The sequence below is a fragment of the Electrophorus electricus genome, chromosome 18 (assembly GCF_041902795.1).
Source record: "Electrophorus electricus isolate QZ-2024a chromosome 18, ASM4190279v1, whole genome shotgun sequence".
NCBI classification, from domain to species: Eukaryota; Metazoa; Chordata; class Actinopteri; order Gymnotiformes; family Gymnotidae; genus Electrophorus; species Electrophorus electricus.
In genome coordinates this window covers 11,492,527-11,517,285 of record NC_137514.1, presented here as the reverse complement: position 1 = coordinate 11,517,285, position 24,759 = coordinate 11,492,527, and the positions used below count along the sequence as shown (strand labels likewise).

The window sequence follows — 24,759 nt, the reverse complement described above, 5'->3', positions numbered from 1 at the left end:
GGCGGGAGAGATGAGCGTGAAGGACGCAGGTAAAGTCCCGGAAAAGGACGCAGGTCACCGTGCCATCGGCTGCCAACGGTGACAAGAATGGCGAGAAGGAAAACGAACAAACAAAGGGGGCGAGGGGTGCGGTGGGGTGGGAGGAAGATAGCGTTTCGCCACGCGACGGTGGCGGCTGCGTGGCGTTACGAGTAAGGGAGCGCTCTAGAGAGGACCGCGGCAGCCAGAAGACTGCAGCGACGCGGGGGCTGTGGAAGAAAGAAGAGGAGAGAGAGAGAGAGAGAGGGAGAGAGAGAGAGAGAGAGACGGGCCAGGGAAAGCAGACGGCAGAAGCAGGTAAAGGCCGGAGCCCTGTAGGCCGACCCCACGGCCTCTCGCTTCTCACTCGTGTTATTTCCTTGAATGAATGTTGCATGATTCAGAGCGGCACGGCGGAAAGTGTAGAGCACTCTGAGGCGGGAGACAGTCTAACTACAGCAATTAGAGCGAACAAGAAAAGCAAAAAAAAAGTGTCTAGGCTCTGAATTGTGTGTGTGTGTGTGTGTGTGTGTGTCTTACCTCTCTCCAGGCCTGCAGTCTGGTTCTTCAGTGTGTCTCTCTGCTGTTCCACCTCCAGCTTCTGATCCTCCACCAGGTGTAACTTCTTCTGGATGGCCTCCCTCGTCTTGGTGAGCTTGATGATCTCCTGCTTCAGCTTACTCACCTCTTCCTCTTTCATCTGCATCACACACATGCACATGTGTGAGGGACATGCATGGGTGTGTGTGTGTGTGTGTGAGATAGTGTGTCTATCTGTGTGTGTTTCAGCACGTGCAGGCAGGGTATCCGTACCTTTATGTGCAGCACAGATCAGGGTACAGGAGAGGAGGAACAGTCTATAAGTGTGTGTGTGTGTGTGTGTGTGAGAGAGAGAGAGAGAGTGTGTGTGTGTGTGTGTGTGTGTGAGAGAGAGAGAGAGAGAGAGTGTGTGTGTGTGTGTGTGTGTGTGAGAGAGAGAGAGAGAGAGAGAGAGAGAGAGAGAGAGTGTGTGTGTGTGTGTGTGTGTGTGTGTGTGTGTGTGTGAGAGAGAGAGAGAGAGTGTGTGTGTGTGTGTGTGTGTGTTTGTGTGAGATAGTGTGTCTATCTGTGTGTGTTTGAGCACGTGCAGGCAGGGTATCCGTACCTTTATGTGCAGCACAGATCAGGGTACAGGAGAGGAGGAACAGTCTATAAGTGTGTGTGTGTGTGTGTGTGTGTGTGTGTGTGTGTGTGTGTGTGAGAGAGAGAGAGAGAGTGTGTGTGTGTGTGTGTGTGTGTGTGTGTGTGAGAGAGAGAGAGAGAGAGAGAGAGAGAGAGAGAGAGTGTGTGTGTGTGTGCATTAGTGCTGGTCTCCATTAAGGTGAAGCACGCCCCTGTTGCTCCGCTGTTCCAATTTTCCTTATCACACTGATAAAGACTCTTAGAGGAGTTGGAGTGTGTGTGTGTGTGTATGCGTGTGTGTGTGTGTGTGTGTGTGTGTGTGTGTGTGTGTGTGTGTGTGTGAGTGTGTGTGTGAGTGTGTGCTTGCACGCGTGATGCCTCAGAGGAATTGGCCCAGGAGCAGAGAGTGTCTTCACAGTTCCCGGTGGAAAAGGTAACTGCAGCCTTTGCATCTGTGTCACTTTTTTAAACCCGATAGGTAATCTGAACCATCCACTTAAGTCCAAATTGACACAGAATTTCGTGACATGAAGTTACCTTCTTATCACCAGATTCATCTCTGAATGGCAGCGCCCACAGAATTCACCAAATCTTTCCCCTTTGGTTTTTACACATACGGCTCCTCCTCTGAATGGCTACTAATTTCCACACAGCCGTCAGACCTGGAGACAGCTTAAATACAAAAAAAGCCTGTAATTGCGTAAGATTTACATAGCCATATAGGAACCACTCTATAAATGGGGCTGCTTCGTGGTGTACCATGAAGGAGGCATGTGTGGTTCTTGAATGTGTTTGTGCAGTGCCCCCTTGTGGCCAGTTCTAGGCTTCGCGCCATTAATCATTTGGTCAACTAAATTTAGACTTCCAAACAGGCTGAAATGCTGAGGACCCTAAGAAAGATGTTATGAATTAGGCATTACCATCTGCTTAGGAGGGTTTTAATCTCACTGTTTATGTCATTTCCAAGCCATGTTTTTTTCCATGCTAACTAGGGGGTCATATAAAATTTTCAAAATCAAATTTTTCCTAGTGTGCATTTGCAAAGGGTGGAGAACAACTTCAAAGGCTAAAGTGAATAGAAGCTCAGCACAGTGTTCCCTCAAAGCCTCTGTTTTCTGTGTTCTCTTTCTCCCACTGTGACTCTATCTGTCTGTCTGTCTAGCTGTCTCTCTCTCTCTCTCTCTCTCTCTCTCTCTCTCTCTCCCTCACTCTCTCCCTCACTCTCAGGAATAATTCAGAGTACTGGGCATAAAATGGAAGTGCACCACAGAGTCACTCTTTGAGCTGGAAAACACGAACTCTCCAAAGCCTTTATCAGCCATGTCCCTGCATTGTATGCATGTGTGTGTGTGTGTGTGTGTGTGTGTGTGTGTGTGTGTGTGTGTGTGTGTGTGTGTGTGTGTGTGTGTGTGAATGAGCATATATGCATGAGTGTGTGTATACGGTTCCTTATTTAAAAAACATATTTTATTATACCTTATGTAAAAACCATACATTTCCATTTACTGTTTTCCACATTCTACAAAATAAAGCATTGTTGCAAGTCTTATTTTATTTTATATAAATGCCCACATAATTGAAGTATGGCAAGTCTAAACAAAACATATTTAGCATTTTAATGTAAATGTACAAAATCAACAACTAAAATAACTGAAAAATGGGGGGGGGTAGCTGATATAGCTGATATATGGTTTTTCTCTGCAAGGGCTCATTTGTCAACACCACTCGGAGTGACAACAGACAACAGACCAGACCATCTGGCACATGCAGCCAAACAGCTCAACAATCAAACTGTACCCCTGTGCCTTGCCCTGAACCCAGTAATCCCCCATACAGGTTTAATCCACCCCAACACAGCCACAGGGGAATGGAACACAACCAGACTTTGTTTGGGTTTGCTACATTTGCTGCATTTAATGTCTACTAATGTCTGATTTAGAGCTAAGTTTTAATATTTAAAGTAGCGCTCACATTAGCATTAGAGTAGTTTAATCAGTGTGGCCTGTTACACTGAGCCTAGTTAAACGGATAATTTAGGAGTTGCATCCAGCAACAGACTTTACAGTAGATGTGATGAAGAAAATGTTTTGTTCTATTTTCAACGTAGCTTCAAAGACAATTACCTACTTTTAATTTGTAAATTGACTGCACCTGGTTACTTTTCTGCCAATGATAATTGTCGTAGCTATTTTTTTAAGGATTAATACATTTTGTCTGTCTGAGCATCTGCGTCTGAGGACTTTAATGCTTCTCCACTAGAAAGAAGTAGAGGGGAAAAAATCCCCTTTTAACTTTGTCAGTTGTATTGACAGAAAGGCTGCTAATTTGTTTACCAAGCAAAGATATTGATGGCTGAAGCAATTACATGAACCAGTCTGATAATCTTCCAACATGCACAGAAATCCTTTTAAGGGGTCTGTTTATAAAAACGTCCGCAGAGAAACCCAAATGAGAAGTAATCTTATTTACGCCATCCACTAGCTTATACTGATGGTAGAAGAGTGCCAAATATTTGTTTTACTTAAAAAACAATCAAGTTTTGAGCTGCGTTTGTGGCTGTACTAGTTTAGAACCAATTGGACAAACCAGACAACTAAATCCTTTGACATACATGAACGTTTTTGGAAAACTTACTAATGAAAAGTAACTGGATAAGCTATGATGTTCTCTGTATCATTAGCTCCTGGATCATCAGAAATGTTTTCTGAGATATTTCTCTTGTATTTTGAGCTTTAGAGGAACGGGGAGGTTTTGGTGCGTGTGGGATCCATGCATCGTGGGAGCTTGTGGAGAGCAAAGCAGAATTTCGCAGGGCTCATCTTGCGGAAGCGCAGGACAGCGTGTTTGCTGCGCCGTCTGCCAGAGCTTACAGGCAGCCTTCGTCAGAAGCGCTGCCCACATTGGCACTGGTCGTGTGGGTGTCTGTCTACTGAAAGTCGTCAGCAGGAGAGTGGTCTGAAGACGGCACTGGGTTTCTGTGAGCAAAGGTGTCGCACGCGCGCGTGCGTGCGTGTGTGTACCTTCAGCTCGGAGGCTTGCTGGTTGTTGTTGAAAGACAGCTGATCCAGGTTGAGGGTGATCTGCTCGTTGTCCTGTTGCAGCTTGGTGCTGTGTAGCTGCAGCTGCTCCAGCTCCTTGTTGGTCCTCTCAGTCACGATCTGTCGTGGCACAAAGGGGCCCGCTGGAAATGACGCACGCTGCTCACAGGTACAGGATGCGCACCCTCGCCCACCCTGGCCACCTGCTTGTGTGGGTTGTAGGGGTGTGTGTGTGTGTGTGTGTGTGTGTGTGTGTGTGTGTGTGTGTGTGTGTGTGTGTAAGGACATGTTTGTATGGGCAAGCCAAAGGTTTGGACTGGATGTGATGGGATGCATAATACTGTACCTACTGCATAACAACCCAATTCTTCACCTTTATTAAACTGAAAATATATACACGCCTGACCTGTGATCATATGCTGATATGTACCCAGACCAACGTCCATGAGAACATACAAACCAGCAGCTAGACCATCCAAGGCGCAGGGGTGCACCGCTGATGGCCTCATGCAGGGCACATTCCTGTGAATTCCTTACTCTTGGTACTTGGCCACCAATTTGATAAATGATAAAATGACATCTCATGCCAACACTGACTCTATTTTGTAAAAATGCCAATCAGAGACTTTTCTTGAGGACATTTAGAGGTTTTGATGTTGATAGAACTTTAACTTTTGCAATGATCTGCTGACGTTTGGCAACCTCAGTATAGTAAATAAAAATGGGCTAGGGAGAACTGTTCAACTTTGCCAGTGGGTAACTGACATTAGCTTAAATGATCTTAGTCATCTTTTTGAAGTTAAAGCCATGTCGAGGGCAAAGGACACTCGCAGGTACTCATCCGTGCTCCGTGCAGAGTTCTGCTTCCTGCCATCAGGATGAGGTAAACTTTCCCTAGGAGGGCCAAAGTTGTGTTACAACAGTAGAACGGATCAGCGCGGAGAACCATAATCCTGGGATGCTATCGACCTGCAGTCACAGCATCTCCCATATCCAGAAACCAAACTCAGGGCAGATGGGTTTGGGCTAAGACACGCTTTTTTAATACAAGCTCCCTAGACCCCCCCCCACAGCTGTTCCACTGACTCTCCTTTTGCTGGATCCGCAGCTGTATCCAACCTGCTCACACTCAATCAATCTGCCTGCTCCTCTGGCCGATAATCAGGCGCGCCGCCCTCCCCCCAAGCCCCGCCCCATGACCCTACCCCTGGACCTGCCTCACCTTTTGCTCGCGGAGCTGTTGCTCCAGCCTTTGCTGCTCATTTTTGGCTCGTTGGCACTGAGCACTCAAGGCACTGATCTCCGCGTGCTTGGCCTCCAGCTCGCCTTGCACCTGCCGCAACTCCTTATCCAGCTTCTCTTTGCGCCACGACTCCCGCGAGCACTCGTTCTGCCGCACCTGGATCTCCTGCTGCAGCTATTCGGTGGGTAGAGGGGGAAGGTGGACACGAGAGCATTAAAGAGGCAACATGTAGTCCAGGTAACCTGCCTATGGCATCTTTAAAATGTATGCAAAAAAAATGCTAGTGTCACTATTAAGGAATGGACGTTAGTAGCAGGCCTGCGCTGCTAACAGTGAAATGAGGCCCAGCTAGCTGCATTTGTCGTACTTTGCTAGCCGTCTGTGTGGTTGTATGGCGCACTACTCCTGTACTCCTGTAAAGGCCAGCTCTTTCTGGAGGGGTGTAACACTGAAAGCTATGGAACCATAGGTGGCTTGCTTTTCCCCAGAAGAAGTAAATTACAGCCAGGCTTATGCATGCTTGACTGGACAAATTAGCAAAATGCCTTTAATTAAATTGCTCAAATAGCTGCAACGTGTAGCCTAAAGGGCACACTTGTTCCCAGGTATTTTAAAAAAAAACAACAACTCAAACTCAAAGCCAGGTTCTGCTGAGTGTCATGAAAACTTTTAGAAAAACTCTTTATCTCCTGCCTCAGCTTGCACTCCTCTATATGCTGTCTCGGTCTTCGCGGGTCTACCTAAGACGGCCGCTCCAAGAAAACCGCCAGCCCAAACCTCCAGACAATTCTGCCTCTGTGTTGTGCTTGGTAAACAAAGCAGTAAGTGTTTTGTTTTACTTTTCCCTTGTCTAGGTACCAACAAGGGAGCCATATTTATCCATAAAGGCAAGCCCAAGCGTTTCATTTGCAAGCTCTGCAGTCTTGCTCTAAGAGGGGAAGATGATATGTGGCAAATGGAATTATTATTTTTTTGAACTTGGGTTTTGGGCCTAAACAATTACTGACCCTTGCACGAATTTCTATTGATTTGCTGACCGCAGTAGGCACCTCGGATAAATTACAAAAACTGGCAAAGGCATTATCTGCAAGATACACTTTTGTAGCCATAAAATAATTCACATTTTTGCTGGAAATCCAATGAGCTACAGGGCCAAACTAAGTTAAAACCTATCTTTGAATATTATGCAATGGCACAAGGCAAGTCAACAAACAACAACACAAAAAGACTTAGCTGAATTAAACCTTAAATCAAGGCCACAGTGTGCCACCTTGACAGCTTAATACCGGCATTATTCAAAAACACTGGCAATACTGGGACAATAAGCAGAGTTACCATGGCTGTAGTCTATTCATGTAAATGGGACATCACCCTGCACCTGCCTGGGTATTACGCTACGTGTGATCGGGAAGGTCACCTGGGGCGAAGCGCGTCCTCTGATTGGGTAAGGCGCCTTGAAGGGTGGTACCTGTGAAATGGTCTCCTGGTCCCTCTTCTTCGCCGCTTCGGCCTCATGTTGACTGGCCTCTGCCCGGCTGAGGCTCTCCCGAAGGACCACGACCTCGGACAGCAGCTCATCTCTCTCCGCCGTCAGCTGTTCCTTAGCCTTCAACAGGTCATCCACACTCCAAAAAATAAAAAATAAACTAAACCGAAAAGCTTCGGCAAACAGACATGAAAAAAAAGACCGTAGGTAATAGTCATGCACATTTCCCCTGGGTGCTCAGTGAAGCAAATATGACTGCCTGAGCCGTAGGAAAAAAAAGCCTGACGATAATTCACACTTCGTCACACTTCTGTAGTTGTATTATTGAATGAAATATGAAATAACTGACTTGCATACAAAATATGTTCCCCAAAAACAGAAATGTTACTTAGAAATGTAGGAACATTCTGGAAGACAACACTTATCTGAGCCTCACTTAGTTATGTTTTTAAGCTATAAGTAAAAAAAAGTAATGAAATGTGCAAACACTCTCAACAAAAACATATATCTATGTTTCTGAAGAACATTCCAGGGTGTAACTGCAGTATATTCTAATTAAAGACACACAAGTAGTAAATATTTCAGTGTATATTGTCACATTGTTTCCAGAGTCCTTATATGCTTATATGCTATATATGCTGCCATATATATACTTATACATGAGTGTATGTATTAGTATAGATTCATATAGTCTATATCAGGAAAACTCAAGCTTGTTGTTTGATTGTCTGAGGCATCCGCTCATGCCACTCACTCACCTGTGTTGTTGGGCTTTAGATAAACCAGCTCCTTGTTCCTGGAGAGTAGCTATTTCCTGCTTCAGAGATTGGATAGTGTCCTTGGCCTGCTGCTCCTTCGCATGGGCTGCATCAACCAAGGTCCAGGCCTTCTCGATTTCCTAACCACAAAAATCAGATGGTAATACATTGCCCAAGATGGCATAAGAGTGAACTGTATTATTATTATTATTATTATTATTATTATTATTATTACTTGCAATATTATTATAATGTGAGTAATAAAAATACATTAATACTAGGGATACACCGCTATTAAATCTCTTGAGCCATGCCGATAAAAAAACATCAGCACCTTGTTGTGGCCAGTACCAATATTAATAATTTATCATTTCACCTTTATGCATTTTAAAGCAAGTTCAAACTATAATCTATATATGAAGTGCAGTGGGTGTAAGACATGTTAAACTACAAAAGGGATCATTATTTGTTTTACAATTGTCATGTCATATGAAAATCAGACATATCCATAACTGTTTCTCTTAACACAAAGGGGAGCAAAAAGTTTTTCATTACTTCTTTTCCAACCTTTGTCAAATAAGTGCCATTTATGCCTTGAACTGGGGCAGGTATAAGGATGCCTATGGGCAGAACTGTATTTCTTATAACTGTGACAATGTACAAACAAAGCCTAAATAAAACAGAATGCTTAATATGTCAGAGAGATCAAAAATGATTTGCTGTAATTATCACCCAAAATTCCAATATCAAACTGGTAGTGATTAAAACGTATTAATATACATCTGATGTTTTAACTACTCACAGTTGGAGCACAGATTGTTTTGCAATTTGCATTACTGTAGGATACCACTGTCTAACCCCAGAGTACCATCAACATATCACCCATTACAGCATATCACCCATTTGGGTCACATGACTGAGTGATCAAAGCTGCTCTGTGATACCACAGCCTTTACTACAGCACATTAAACCAGACAAACAAAAAGATAAAAAAAAAAAACCTAAAACAATCCTACCATATAATTTGGTATCAGTAAAGTTTCTATCTTCCAGCCCAGCCAACTACTGTATCATTAGGTAATCAGCAGCTTGTTTAGGAATCAGTATCAAACTAATGCTTTCAACACTAGATCAAGTGTTCAAAATGTGAGTTCTGTGCAGCCCTGATAAGAATCCCACCCCATACATCCCATAGACGCACTTGGTCAAATCACTACTTTTGCATAAAAAGTTGAACCACTAAAATTCGGGTTTAAGATGCAGCCATGCCCCTTGGCATCGGTGGCTGTGATAGCAGAGTTGTGTCTGGTCGCATGCCAGAGCAGGACACTTCATATTCTCCTCTAAGCACGCCAGGCTGTCTGGCTAATGCAAAAGTCACAAGAGGATGCACTCTTAGTCACGGAGGTGTATGCTAGCCTTGATTTTTCCAGACCAACAGGACGTTAGAGACCTGATGTACTCATATTGCAAATAATAACAGATCTGAAGTAGACTGTATGTAGCATCTGTTTCTAATCCTGTACACTACCAGTGGTGATACCCCACCTCCTTCAGCGTAGTAATGGTCGTCTGGTCCTCCTGAGACAACTTCAGGGCCGTGGCCACTTTGACCGAGTTGGCAGCAATCTCGGCATTCAGCTCACGGCATTTTGTCATCAACCTCTTCTCACTCTCATGGTACTTCTTCAGGGTTTTGGTAAGCTTCTCGTACTCCAAGCGGAACTTGTCCAGAGCTTTGTCCTCCAGAAGTTCACTGAGCACCTGTTGAAACTCCTTCTCGAGAGCTTCATAAGAGTTCTCCTCCTCAGTCTTCTTCTACGTGGAGAAATGGAAAGTTTACAGGTATCATTTTTAGTTGCTTTGAAAAGAGGAACTTGATTAAAACACAGTAACTGTGATACCAATATTATCTTTTTTTTGGACAATGGTTTCCTTATCCTGATATTACACAGCTCATAATAAAAACTAAATCAAAGAGATTAAACGCTTCTTTGAGTTGCTGCAGCATCAAACAGTAAAAGAGCACACTGATGCTACAGTAAACATTTGGACACATCAGACTGAATATGTTCATATTCTTGAAGGCATTTTAATGGTTTTTGATGGTCTAATAGTTCATGCTTTATATATATATATATATATATATATATATATATATATATATATATATATATATACACACACACACACACACACACACACACACACACACACACACACACACACACACACACACACACACACACACACAAAGTTTCCAACAGTATGTTTTTGCTTGCACAAATGATGAAAAACCTCTGTCCAAAACGTCTTGTTTCTCTGGAAACCTTGTGTATTTCACTACAATGTTGAATATATATCTGTAGACGATTCCTAGCTAGCCAGCTAATTTATTGGAAGAATATAAAATCTAGCTAGGTTGGCTAAATAGATTTTCATTGTTTTTAAACTTTAGCTTTTCTAAAATGTAGAAAACTAAAAAATTAAAAACAGCCAACAGTAGGCGTGTGTAAACTTTTTACTAACCTAAATAACTAACAAGCTAGAGCACGTCAAGTTAATGCATTTAGCTAGCTAGCATAGTAAATAAGTAGGATACATCAGCGCATCCATCCAAACTCGGAGAAGAGGAATCTAACTCGAACTATCTTCAAAAACGACTGTTGCGCATTATGTTATTACGAGATTACATCTAGCTCGCATCTGCAACTTATGTGTAACAAGCAGTTACCCAGACATTTCAAACCATACCTCCATGTACTCCCTTTGCTGTTACAGGATCGTAAATGTGCGTTCGTTAACTTTTTTAATCAGCAATTTTGATTCAAAATGTTTCCAGGATGATCCTTTCCAGTTAACCTAACTTATACTGCTCTATTGTTGGAGTATTAGGAAATGCGTCCTCGGTTTCCAGGCAACCGCGCGGGGCTCGCGCACTCCGTCCCCTTGACTCTACCAAAAAGGACTTTTAACGTTAAAAAAAAAAACTATTTAAATTAGATGCATAAATACATAAATCTGGATTGCACAGTATCACCTTGCCCGGAAAATAAACAAAGCATAAACCTCACAGAAACCGAAGTTACTTGCACGCTTCTGTTTATCATTTTGTTTTTTGTTGTTCTTTACACTAGGTGGCAGCTTTACACAAATCATTGGACATATGAGCAAATGCCTCAGTCAGAATCCAAACAAGCCTGCGTTTTGTGTGTATGTGTTGGCATATTTGTTTGCTCTTTGTAATGCTTTATACAATGCTATACCGATCAAATCTTACAAAGAAATGGCTGGAGGCAGTTGGTTTGCAGAGTGTTACAAAGAAATATTTTACTCGGAAGCAAGCTGCTAAATCTAGGCTAACTGTTGCCTAGGCATTTTCCTTTTATAAAGGCCTCATAACTTTAAAATAGGACCTAGTAAATTAGGCTATAATAAGATTTAATTTCTTACTTCTTACTCCTGTTTGAAATGACACAGTAGTCTCAGAATTGCTCGATGCCATTGAGTAAACTGATAGCCTACAACATGTAAAAAAAAAAAATGAGCCCAATTTCAAAATTCGAACTACTGTTAGGCTTCGTCATTTATGGAATTTGTTTATAAGTTGGAGGCCTACCGTTCAGTTAAATAAACTTGACAGGTTGCATTTGAATTATTGAATCATTACGGGGATTTGTACAGTCACACTTTTACTCTTAATTTGCAGCTGGTGCAGCAGCCTCCCCGACTGCTGTAGCCCTCAAAAATCCAAGAGAGAACCGAAACCAACGGACACATTTCCGCGGGAGTAAACAAACGGTGGTTTCGTTGCGTTTTCTTTATCTTTCGATGTGCATTCATTCTCAGCTTCATCTCATACCCATCTCCCTTTTCGCGACCGATGTATTCGAAGCTGAGCACTGTTCTGTCAAACTGTTGCTCGAGTGCGTTTTGACAGCTGTTTTTTTTTGTGTGGTTTTTTTTACAGTAGACCATAAAGGCCGTGTTTTCTGTGAGAAGACGTAACCTCACACGTCGCCAAGAGAACATAAACCATCCAATTACGCTCTATATCGCGTAGTTATTCAAGCTTCAAGCACAGCCTACGTCTAGGACTTAACATATATCCATGGGCAACAGAGTGTCGACATTTCACAGAAGACAGCCTAACAGATTTCAAAGACGTCTAAACTCCCCCCAAGGGTCAGTGAATTTCAAATGCTTTTCACGGGATAACTGAAAAGGTTCTTATCCTTTCAAATAAATAAGTTCTATACACCACTACTAACTGAATAACACTGACTCTGCATGAACTTTATCAACACAGATTCATTTGATCAATATTTGATCAGCATAGATTCTTTACAACCAAGTTCCCACATACCAATTAGCCCAATTATTTTCAGCTTTATATCAGATACAGGAATATTTCTGAAATATTATTATTTAAAAAATCAATATATTTTATTATTTATTTGCTCATTTTGGATTTCAGTTAAATCTTTTTGTTAATACGGTGGTGCTGAAGGACAGCGCTTGAGCTATAACAAAGGTTGTGCAAGCCCACAACGATAAACTGTATATATACTGTATTGACCTATATAGCCAAATACTCCTTTTCTGTTCCTTCTGTTTATCTCCTACTTGCATAGCTTATCATACCAAAAGAAAAATGACTCCATGACTCATCAGGCTTTTTTCAGTTTTTGGTAGACAAGTTGTTCGGGTGAGACAAAAACGAATAGAGAAACATAGATTTGCATTTTAATGAACTGTTTTTCTCACCCTTGCATTCTTTAACAATCTGTAGGAGTATAACAGCAATGAAAATGAATTTTGACAACAAGGTTCTTCTCATAATGTCCCAATCTTCTTTGAATTATGCATAAGCGGGCATTTGATTATGAACATCATCCCACCAGTAGCTCTTATGATAATTGCAGCACTCATTAGCATCTAATTGGTATATTCAAATGAAAACATGATAGAGGGAGGTCTGATTTTAAATGAGGTACTCAAGTGTGCTTGTTGTGTGTTGTGCCCACACTCTAATGCAATTAGCTCATGGAGTCAGGGTGAAAGAGTGTGCTCAAAAGTTGATATAATAATACCGAACACTTTGAATTGTTATATGGCTAACAAAGCACAAGGAAGTAACCTTTTTTAAATGGTGCATAACTTCACTGGTACTCTGTAACAGTAAATAATAATAAATTACAAATCTGCAGTTAAGTACAATATGATTACTAGGGCAGCCATGCACAGGTAAGATCCTTAAAGCATATCAAAGGTTTGATGGTCAAGTGACTGAAAAATGTAGTCACTGGTGCAAACGCAGGTTAATGGAAAGTACTGCAGCTGACACTATTCCAATCCAATATGATGCAGGCTTAGCATTCCCAGTAAGTGCAGTGCAGTCGAGTCACGTGGAAAAGCGACAGGATGCTTGTTTGCAGACCATTCCACTGCTATTTCTGCAGGGTGTGCATGTGTGGGTGTCTGGAGGAAACATGGTATCCAGAACAGATATGACTCACTTAACTGTAAATATCAAAGCACATGTTTAGAGCTACAATTAATAGGTTACATCTTGGGAAGACCATTCTGGATTCTGTAGACATAATGTTATGTAGACATTATGTCCAGTCTTTGTTCTTTAACTTGGACAAAGACTGGACATAATTTAACTTGTTCTTTAATACTTACTTAAGGTCTCATCTGTGTTTTCTCTTATCAGGGTTAAGAGTTAGATTTGTACAGTGCAATCAGTGTAAGAAACATCTACCGTGATTTTTGTCCCATATTCTTTTTGGTGAAAGAAAAATATATATAGCTGGAATTCATGAATTTTAAATTGGTCATAATTTAGCCAGTATTTAATTTTGATCTTCATTCAAATTAAATGTCTGTATATGTGGACACAAGTGTTTGTGTGTGTTTGTGTCTGTGTGTGTGTGTGTTCTGGTAATTATCACATTGTGGGGATAACAAACTGTTTAGACGGTCACATCATGGGGACATCACATCAGTTGTGCCCACTTTCTGTCTGGTAATGCAGCTCCTGCTCTACACATACACACGACTTCCAAATATGGTTCCATTTCATTTTCAGTGTTAAACATGGTGAACAAAAAGATTATTTGCAGGAGATGCCAGCTAAGGAGCTAGGAACTTGCAAAATGAGCAAAAGGAAAACACAAGGCGAGCACATTTGTATGACAAAATAGTACAACCAGGATTCATCCCTCAAATTAAGTTTATTAGCTCTAAATATTTTTTTTGTGGACTGGTTCCACACCCATATAACGTCTGGACTGGACTGGTCTCCACAGAGGCTACTTCAGCATTTACTTGTGATGTGGTTAAGGTGGCGGTAGCTCGGTGGTTAAAGTACTTGATTTGTAATTGGAAGGTTGCCAGTTTAAGTCCCACCACTGTCATGTTGCCACTGTTGGGTCCCTGGGCAAGCTGTATTCAGTCATAACTGTAAGTTGCTTTGGATAAAAGCATCAGCTAAATGCTATAAACTGCAGATTGTGAACAATGTTCCCTGTTGGTGTTAATAATGTAATAAACATCTGTATTTCACTCACTTCTTTTAATATATGCTGACATCAGATTTGGAGAGAACACAAATTTATCTGATTCCTGTTTACACTATACTCTCTCGTGGTTTTTTGGGTTTTTTTGGTTTCGGTTCGTCCTCTCACCATTGAAACCAGGGGGAGGCAGGGCCCTTGCCTAATCTGAGAGGCTCTACACAACGTGCATATTGAGTCTACAGAGCCAACCAACTCTAATTTATTAAAAGCAGTTTAGTCTGCTAGAGTTAGTAGAATAAGCAGAATTAGCCTGCCCTTACCCAGCAAGAAGTGAAGTGCCACTGCAAAATAAAATGACAAAAATGCCCAGAAAAAAAATTGTTTAACAGGTTCACGCTTGACATGATAGAACTCTTCACAGATCTGTAGAACACGAAACAAGCACATAAACAAACATGCAAAAACATGTAATGATTATTCATTTAAACATACTGTTATTTTGTGAACACTTGCACACGGTAAAACAATTTTCATTGTTTCAACTAAAAAATCTTTGTAACTGCACCGCATTGGGTTTTATAAGTTAAATTAAGTTAGCTAGTTTACATAACTAATAAAAATTGATTTACTTAACAATACTTTGTCAGGTTAAATATTTTCATGTTATGACAGCTAGAAACTTGACCTTCTGAAGGTTGACCTTCAGAAACTTGCACTTTGATCTGAATTAAGACAACAAAATCTGCAAAACCTTTCAACATTGAAAGATTCATGAAAGTCTGTGGGCCCCAAGGTTTACAGCCTTGCAGTTCCCTTCACAGATTTACTGCCTTACTGTTGGCTTCACAAATTGATCTTGCACCTTAACAAATACCCCAACTCTTTTAATTACATACTTACAATCTTGCCAAAGGATGACATACCTCAAAATCATCAATGTACAGTCCTATAGAAATACGATAGGTTTTCGGGGGGAGGGGATAACAAGCCTGGCCCCACCTATGCTCCCCTAGATGAGGAGTCAGTTGCCTCTCTCTTGCAAATGCACGGGACACAGTGACATACCAAAGTAAAAGCACATTTTCCAGTCAGATCCTTTTAGGTGGAGGATCCCATGTGGAGTGAAAGGATCTGAATGTGCTTGCCTGCTTAGCAATGTGGACTAAAAGCATATAAAGAGAGAAGCAAAGAAGATATAACTGCGATTTAAATATTTTGTCAAAGCTGTTAAGTGCGTTACATTTGTTTTATAATTCGAATAGTCATGTAGATTAGCATTATTGAGAATGCGTTGCGTTACTACGTATGTTATATGAGTATATTATAGCATTAGCTATCTAACACAAAAATCCCGTCAAGGTGAATGTGTTGATGTGTTTGCAAGAAAGTATACAGTTGATGTAACAGAAATTGAAGTTCAAAGTTCGAAGAGGTTTTATTGTCATTTCAGCTTTATACAAGTACACAACAAAAATGAGACAAATTGCATATGAAACTGAAAAAGACAATAAATAACATTGTTAACAGAGCAAAGGCCTTGAATGATGATAATCTGAAACATAAGAAAAATAAGAAAATATAACTGAATACTGCATAAATAAACTGTTGAAATATAGCAACATCCACTTTTTCCTTTTAATGCCCACTGTGCACATTTAGGTGGAGAGTGACTAGCCCCTCTAACAGCCACTGACCCCAGCCTGCCCACCCAACACTGCTTGTACACCCAAACGTTTGTCTTTGTACTACTGAACATGTCAAAAGGATCTTCATTGACCTGGTTCATGTTTTGATACCAAAATAAAAATCTGACTGTCTTAAGTCTCTAGAATCTGAATGATTGTAACATTTTAAAAAAATTTATTTTTATGGGTGCTTCTATATGTATATTCAGTTCACTCAATTACAGAGAAGTGCTCCTTTAATCCTGTAGTGATGTTGCATTTAAGAGAATTTTAAAAATACAAATAAAAACCATAATGCCAAAATGCTTCACAGAGAAAATTGAAATAAAAGCCTTAAATGGTTTATGTATCCTGTGATATTAAAACATTTGACAGGCTCTGGGGAGGTGGGCTTAATTTCAGTTGGAGACATTGAACAGTGGGTTAGTTCAAGTACTCAACATACATATGTGGACAGAAATACTGATCTGGTGGAATGTTTTGATAGATTTACAAAATTTTGAGGAGATTATTTTTTTATGAAAATATTGCATTCAAGGACAATATTTTAGGATCATTTTTAAAAAATATTCCATAAAAACAGTTTGGATAATGTTAGCTAAATTTTCTTTACTTCTGTGGCTACAAACAGAGGTAATAAATAAATAAATAAATAGACTGGGAAAATTGTTTTTTGTTTTTTTTAAATAAATTCACGGATGAAGATGCAGTTGTTTTTTAGGCTTGAAGTGAGAAGGAGGGAGGAAGAGTGACAGAAAGCATGAGGCCAGAAGGGAGTAAGTAGGAGAGAGGAAGTGAAAAAGTTGAGCGGGAAAAAGTGAGTGAGAGAGGGCAGGGAGAAGCAGAGAATAAAAGAGTGAGGAGCGAGGGAGCAGACTGGGCTTTAAAGCAGTTTTAATAAGCAGGGACAAACATATTTGTGTTCAATAGCTACCCTAAACAGTTCCTGGGAAATACAAACTTAAAAAATAAAAATCATATATTTTCATACGTAGCCTATATTTATGTTTATGACAGTTTGTTTCAATAATTTAAAGAAAAATTGTAAGTAAATGACAAAATTACAGTTGTCAGTTTGAAAGCGGTGCTTAACCTGTACATGAAAATACCAAACACTATTTCTGTGTGTTACTGCGGCTTACATTCGGTGACTTTTAATTTGAAACTGAGCAGGACGTCCAGTGCTAATCTTAAGAGTTAATGCTGCCTTCACGACGACTGGGAACTCGGAACCTCCTACTTCCCTCAATAAAACGCGACGTCAGGCGGCTGAAGTCGTAAATATCAATACTCGCTGGAAACTAGTTCTTGTTTTGTAACTGAGCGAGCATAAAAAGGTCATAACAGTTTTTACTCGCTCAATATGAAATGTAGCAGTACTGAAGCTCAGCGTTCACTTTGTATTCTTTTGCCCCGCTAAGAATGACATCTTGTTTAACTGCATATCAGAAAATCTTATTCAACTATATATTTAAATTTAACAGTGCTGGAACTGAAAATTGGAAATAAAGAATGGTTAGGTTCGTGATTTTGTTTCTCCGAAAATAAAGTGATATTAGTTTGATTTAAAAATCTTACAGAAAACAAATTCACTTTTCAGTTATCAAAGTATCAACCAGTATTTCACATATAATCTGAAACTTGAAAGAGTGCTTAAAAGTTTTTTAAAACGGCTTTTTTTTTTTTTTTTTTGCTCTTTATTTTCACCATGAATGCTGCGATGTTGAAATGAAGTGCCGCTCAAATTGCCGGGTCAATTTCCCGCTCAAATTCACTTCTTCCTTCTTGTGGGGAAACTTTACATGTCCCAGTGGCTCATGAATGCAGCGTAAGGCACCTCGGAGCACATCTGATGGAAATTATCGAAATGCAGCAGTGTGTTCAGTGTTTCTGTGAAATAACCCAAATGAAACCCAACTAAGTTTTATGAAGAAATGTATTCACGACACCGCATTGTTATAAGCCTTTCTCACTGACAGAGTCGTCCTCCAGCTAAGCTTTGATATCGTGAATGAGTTCCGAACAACTGCCCGAGGCCCATGTTACAGCGCTCAGTCTTATTTTAGAGTTAGTGCATTCCCAAGCACCAAAAGTGTAAGGAAGAAGCGGATTCGTGCTACTCAAAGCACTGAAAATGGAGTTGCAGTTATAAAAGGGAGTTCTCCCTCTGGCCTGTCGTCTCCATCTCGTTCACTGGGGATCTGGTTCCAATACATTTGCAAAGCTGCTTTGTGATAACGCGTGTTGTAAAAAGCGCTACATAAATAAATCTGACTTTGCTAGTCAAACATCAAGTTTACTCAGGCAAAACGCACATTAGCTAGCTAAGTAAAGCGTGGATTAAAGTTTTCTGTCACGATGACGGATTTGGTCAAATTAAACAAAGGTTTGTAAATTAGGTTAAGATCCAAATGAGTAACGTTAGTTAAATAATTGCCTGAGGCTACCTGGGAATATTGCCAGGTTCCGCTTGATTTCGTAAGATCTAATTCTGGTGTTTGGCTTTGTTTACTGAAACAGAAACAGGTTGATTCTGCATGTCTCCTCAGTTTTACGGTGTCATTTATTTTAGTCCATTGTTAAAAACAAAAAAGAAACTCGATTCGTGTTTAGTTTATTTCACAACTATATTGTAGCGTTGGTGTGGAGAAAGAAGACTGACTGAATTAATCCTTAACACAGCAGACAGCAAAAACGGGAACAAGGAACAATGGGAGAAAATAAGGTAACTTAAAGGAAAACATCACAAAGACAGCAATAGAGGCTCAAATAACTAACTAAAAAGGCATGAATAAACTTAAAACACGTACCCCCCAAAAAAATGAATAAACTTTAAACTAAATACAAGCTGTCTTAGCAGTGTCCTCCTTGTGCTCTTTCTTAGTGGCAGACACTACATAGCCCCAATGTTAAAGGTGAGCTGTCCCCACAATTTACACGGTCCCTTCACAGTACCTGGAATACAAAGCGTGTGCCACTCATGCTGTGGCCTGCAGACAGGTGCTGTCCCGGTCTGTCCGCCACCCTGGCTGGCTCCAGTGTCACAAGGTACCTGCTTCTCTGCAGTGGGACTGGGAGTCCCCAGTCCTCTCTCGCAAAGCCAGTACGGGCTGATGACGGCAGCAACGGTGCACCTCTCAACCGCCTCCGCTACCCCCCGTACGTTCAGCATTTTCTGTAGTCCACAGCGTCACCGGCGGTGATGAGGATGCTGCTTGCGTGTGTTTGCCCTTCGTCTCTGGGGACCAAGCAACCAGCCCTGCCACTGTGTGTTCAGCTCCTCCTCGCTCAGGGAAAGCAGTACTGCCAGGGAGCCTCGGCTGTCTATCTCCACTTGTCACCAATAACGGCTTCACATGTCTCCCCATTAAACTCGGCGTTTTCTTTCCAGGTTCGAGCACAATCCTGGTCGCAGCAAGAAAATCCCAAACTGCATACACACACCCCCTGTATAGATGTGAGTCAGAGGTGAGCTTGACCACTACCAGAGCACCTCGCCATAGTAGCGACACCGCAGAGCCTGTGTCAGTAAGGGCAATGAGCTGTTTCTGTGTACATTGCACTCGAGCCAAAGTCTGTGACAGCAGCCAACCTTCCCTGCTGTGCTGCTGGCACTGAGATTGTTCCTTCCAACGCCTGCTCATCCTCACTTACATTTACCAGGTGACTTAAGTTTGCGGTATTTGCAGTCAGAAATGTCATCAGACTCCTGTTTCTTTGGGCTGACACTATACTGGTCTACACCTGTATCAGAACAATGGGGGAAAATAGGGGATGGTAACACAAAGATGGTAACAAACATTACACTAAAATGCATGAATAAACATAATGAACGCCTACACAAAAATTTGTAAAACACAATTTAAACACTGACTAAATACAAGCCGCAGGGTGGTGCATGGCATCATGGGAGTCCTAGCCATGCCTTCTCCGCGTGCGCTCCCTCTCTCAGTGGTGGACGCCACCTATGTGTTGTATAGATAGTGACCCTGAATCTTTTAATATTTAAAAATATGCAGTTCCTTTTCTTTTGAAGAGTCTGGGTGTAAGATAGTAAGATGATACATAGCTTATAAGTTTAAAGGCCTGAAACTATAACTGAATCAAATGCAAGAAAAAATGTTTTTAATTCCTTACAATTTGAAATGTCCCCGTGGATCAGCCCCCATGGATGCTATTCATCAATTGCAAATTAAAGTTGAAGTGCATCAGTGCAGTGAAAGGAAAGCTTGTGTCTGGTGTGATTTATCAGATAATATTTAACATATACAATAATTTGATGAGCAGGGTACATTAAATAGACACTAGATTGCAGCATCTCAAATCAGCTACCATCTACTGAGGTCAGGTTTTGTTCTTTGCGAGATGTAGTTTTTTTTACAGTACATATTACCATAGAATAATCAATAATGGTAGAATAGATACATTTCCCTGTTTTATTGAAAAATGTTTTTATTGTCTTTTACTGGGCATGGTGTATTCGCAAAGGGTTCAATTTGCAAAGGAGATTTTGTTGTTGAATACAGTATAGGGGAGATATGATAAGTGATGCAGAATCTCCGAGAAGAAGACCTATCTTTCATGTGTTGCGTTTGTTTGCATTCAAGTGGACAGGGAAAATGTGGTGAGTTTAAGTTGCACTTTAAGTTGCACTTAAACTGAAATGTACTATACTCAGTGAGGCTCTGATTTTGTGGTTATATCTTGTAATATTGGTATTTCCCTTTTCTTTCGTGTTTCCACCTTTAAGTATTGATGCCCTAGAGAAGATCGATCATTTGGGTGGCTAGTTAATGACAACCACAGATATCCAATACTGTAGGATGAAAAAGACTGAAGTTAATGGAAACCCACACCTTTATTTGTTTGTCCCTGAATGACAATAAAGAAGGAGAAAAAATTACATGTGACTATGGAGATGAAGACTTCCCATAAGAACACATGTATGTTGCCTTTTTTACACAGTGGACCAAATTGGTCAGTGTTGCAGAATGTAATTACAGAATCCATTATAAATATGTGAACCTAATTTATCTCTGTTACTGTTTAAGAAAAAAAAAATGCATTTGGCAAAATAAGAACAAAAAATGAACATACTTAAAGATAAAAAATAACACAATTGTCAGAATGTTCCTGTTTTATTGAAAGCCGTGTGTAGAAATTGGACAAAAACTGGTTCAATTTTCTCGTCTTGTTTTGCCTGAACGAGTGGTCAATCTATTCGCATGTTATGCAGCATTTACGTCCAATTGGCCATTTGTTTGTTTTCATTCTAAAGTATAGTCATTATGCAATATGTGTTTACAGATGATCAGCATTACAGCTAATAGCACAACGGTGGATGAGGCCCGTCTTTCCCTCCTGTCAGACTCAAAGATGGATGATGCCACTGATCTAAACCACACTTCTCAGTTCTACATTTCTTATTCCTTTTGGATAAAATAAGATTCTGGTGAACTAGTTGATTCTACCTCAGTGTGTGTAGACAATTCTGGGTCAGAGAGTGCAGATGTATAATGAATGCTAGTACACAGGTATGTTTGGATCCAAATGAGGAAATTTAAACTAAACCATGCAGAAATTACTGGCTGAGACCAAGGCTAGTCTAATCCAGGATCAGAACCGGTAGGCAGAATCCAGAAGGTACCGAGGGACTAGGAGCATAGTCTTATGAGAAACAGAGATCGAAATCCAGGAAGTCCAATAGGAGAGAAACACACTCAGTATGCATCATAGGATGGCAATACTTCAAAAAGAAGTCAAGGATAGGGCAGTTTATACAAGAGGATATATACATGATTAATTGGAAGGGAACAGGTATAGAACATCAGTACTTAGGTGAAGGTGATCTGGTTAATCAGGGAGTCTCTGTGGAGAGGGAGAATCTGAGTGTGACAATCCTCGTAGGCTGGGCTGAATTCATGACAAGATGATTACATTCCAGATACGACTTGTGAAAGTGACAGTGATGCTAGCCTTCAACCAAACCTAAGGAGGTAATGTCAGTCTCCTGATGTACCGGATGTCTCTGGCTCAGTGTGCTTCGAAATGACCTTTGACAGGCACATCATTACATCTGAAGTCAATGGAACAGGAAAAGAACCCTGTTCAAGTTAGAACATAAATGTCAGCATAGTTGTTAGCACATGCCAAAAAAGTGGTGGGAAAAGAGTATATAAGAGACACTATTGCTTGTATTTCTATAGTCCTTATGCTAAGATGGCAAGGCATATTGGACATGTGCATGAAATTGAATCTGACATGGCTAAAGCTAAGCATTCCAAAGGGTTCCAAGGAGAGAAAAAAACAGCTAAATTATGTTCGCAACAGAGTAAACTATGCTCACGTACAACAGTTCCATTTAAACAACTACCGAATGAATTGCAGGGAAATTACCACATGCACTGCGCATACACTCAAGGAGTATTTACAAGAAAGGTCCTGTAGTGACAAATGCGGTCACACCCAATACTGGTCACCAGTCACACCCAAACCAGGAAAGAACCATTTTCAGTCCAGGTGTACATACACCAGGCCTGTTCCTTCACTCACGGGCAAGCAACCGTGTGGAAACACCAGTGGCATGAATCCTGACCCAATCACAGATTTAGAAAATGAACAATCATTCCTGATGTTGGGCAGTAACTGTTAAACAAATGTGGGATAATGAGTAGTGCGTGCAAGAGATTCACCACCTTAATGGAAGATGTCATACATCCGAAGAAGTACATGGTGACGATTAAAGCTGTAAAGATGGCATGTAGGTATGACAGTGAAGGAAACAAGTTCTTAAACCAACCAAGCAATCTTTTAAAAGCTCAGGGTTTTATCTCCAACAACAAAGAGCTTGTGAAGAATGCCAGCAAGAATTCAGCCTATGCCATGGATTCAGTTTCAAGACATCATCATGAAAAGTGGAATGAGCTGAACTCTGCTACAGCGTTGAGGAATATCAGGGAAGCAAAGTGGAATGTGCCCACTCTCATACCCTTAACTGAAGATGTTCAAAAAAAATGCATGCACATCTGAGTCGAGTGCAAGATGAGTGGTGCAATTCGCTCTCTGAACATCCCTCTACAAAGATCTGGATCGGGCTGACAATGGTGTGTCTGGCCCAGATTATTCTCTTTAACCAGCACAGGGAAGAAGAGATAACAAGCATGACCTTATCTGAATTTTCATCAAGAGATGCTTCTGATCCGCATGAGGATGTGGACTGGGCACTTACTAAACCGGTGACAAAAAAACTGCAGACACTTCTCAAGGATTGTCATCAGGGGAAGACGTGATTGCCCGGTTCTGACTCCAAAAATGCTGTGTGCATTAGAACTCCTTGTCAAACAAAGAGAGACTTGTGAGGTTCTAAAAGACGGTGATAATACGTTTACAAGACCAGAAGCTGTCACATTTGTGAGGTTAAGACTGCATCTCTGGGTTTGCAAAGGTGTGTGGTGCACAGTGTCCCAAGTTACTGACATCTACCAGACTGTGAAACCCTTTCAACAGTGCTGAATATGATAAACACAAAGATGGACCAGTTGGCCAGTTTTCATGGACATGACATAAGAGTCCTGTGAATCCCTGAGAAAATCCTGCAACTCGCCAAAGTCAGCAAAGTTCTGATGGCGCTTGAGCAAGGAAAATTAGATAAGAACATGGCACGAACTTGGATGAAATTGGGATGGGTCCAGATGGTGTGTTTTAGTTTGACTTTTTTTGTTTGTTTTTCTGTTTAACATCTGTTCCTTTTTGTTTAATCTCATTATGATGTATTTTGTATGACTTCCAGAGAAAAAGTGATAAGGAAGATGGGAGATTACAGGAGGGAAGCTGTTCATCGACTGTTGATGGTATATATTGAATGAACGAAGATAGATTTATATAGCACCTTTCAAAGAACCCAAGGTCGCTTTACAATTATCAGACACAGCTTTTACATCCAGTCACATGCTGGAGACCATTTGTCCATAAATGATGACATATTAAAGTTTCCCTCTATTGTTAGAAACTTATTTTCTTGGTTTTAATGAAGTCCCAGTGAATAAATAATAAATGATGCCTAAATGTCCCAATGAACATAAAGTTCAGTATCAGTTCAATAATATGTATTTATAATAAACACTTTTTTCACATTTTTTAAAAACAAATTCTATGCTTTAATAGTTTAATGCACTTTTATTCACTAATTATAATTATTATTATCCATTTATACATCAGTTGTGTATAGTCGGCATTCTACAGTGCATGTAAAATATTGTGAAAACGTTATTTTTCGTAGAAGAGTCAGCATAAGAGGAACTTGAATTACAGCTGCCACCACGCAGGACATGGAAACCACCATCATTAGAGGATTCCTGCAAAGGTGAACTCCATATATTTCTCTTTTTTGTATGGCAACACTTCTCTATGTCATTAATGACTATCTACTCTTTTTTGGAGACATACTGTCAGTGTACAAATTAAACGAGAAATTGCCAAGTGTTGTAGTAGCAATACGAGCAGGCACATGGGAATATAAAAAGGAACTCTGCACACCTTTTGAATAATTGAATACTTTACATCTGTTCATAATTTTGTTACTAAAAATATATAAATTTGTGGGTTTTTGGGTTTTTTTTCATTTCATTTCATGACACACGGTGCACTGGAAGCACCAATCCCAGATCTACAGAAAGCTTGAACAATACTGAAAATATCTTAATGTGACACCTACAAGGCAAGGCAAGTTTATTTGTATAGCATGTTTCATACACAGCTTCAAGGCATGATTCAAGGGTTACATTCCACATACATGCATTACTGAACCTGTAGGGCAATGGGAAATTTGCAGAATCATGCTGCTGAAT

The 24,759-nt window shown here is 40.6% G+C and overlaps 1 protein-coding gene across 3 annotated transcripts in view; it reads right to left on the bottom strand.

Annotated features, from left to right (window-relative positions):
- Positions 1–10,607, bottom strand: part of cfap58 (cilia and flagella associated protein 58) — an 86,042-nt gene extending 75,435 nt beyond the window's left edge. For all 3 annotated transcript variants that reach the window (XM_027010172.3, XM_081701596.1, XM_081701595.1), the window contains exons 1-7: positions 10,459–10,607; positions 9,253–9,522; positions 7,705–7,844; positions 6,929–7,085; positions 5,440–5,634; positions 4,200–4,337; positions 559–718 (exon numbers count right to left, since the gene is read on the bottom strand). In XM_027010172.3, the coding sequence (XP_026865973.2) occupies positions 559–718; positions 4,200–4,337; positions 5,440–5,634; positions 6,929–7,085; positions 7,705–7,844; positions 9,253–9,522; positions 10,459–10,464 (1,066 nt within the window). In that variant the 5' untranslated portion in view covers positions 10,465–10,607. The remainder of the gene's footprint in view (positions 1–558; positions 719–4,199; positions 4,338–5,439; positions 5,635–6,928; positions 7,086–7,704; positions 7,845–9,252; positions 9,523–10,458) is intronic.
- Positions 10,608–24,759: the final 14,152 nt, after the last annotated feature.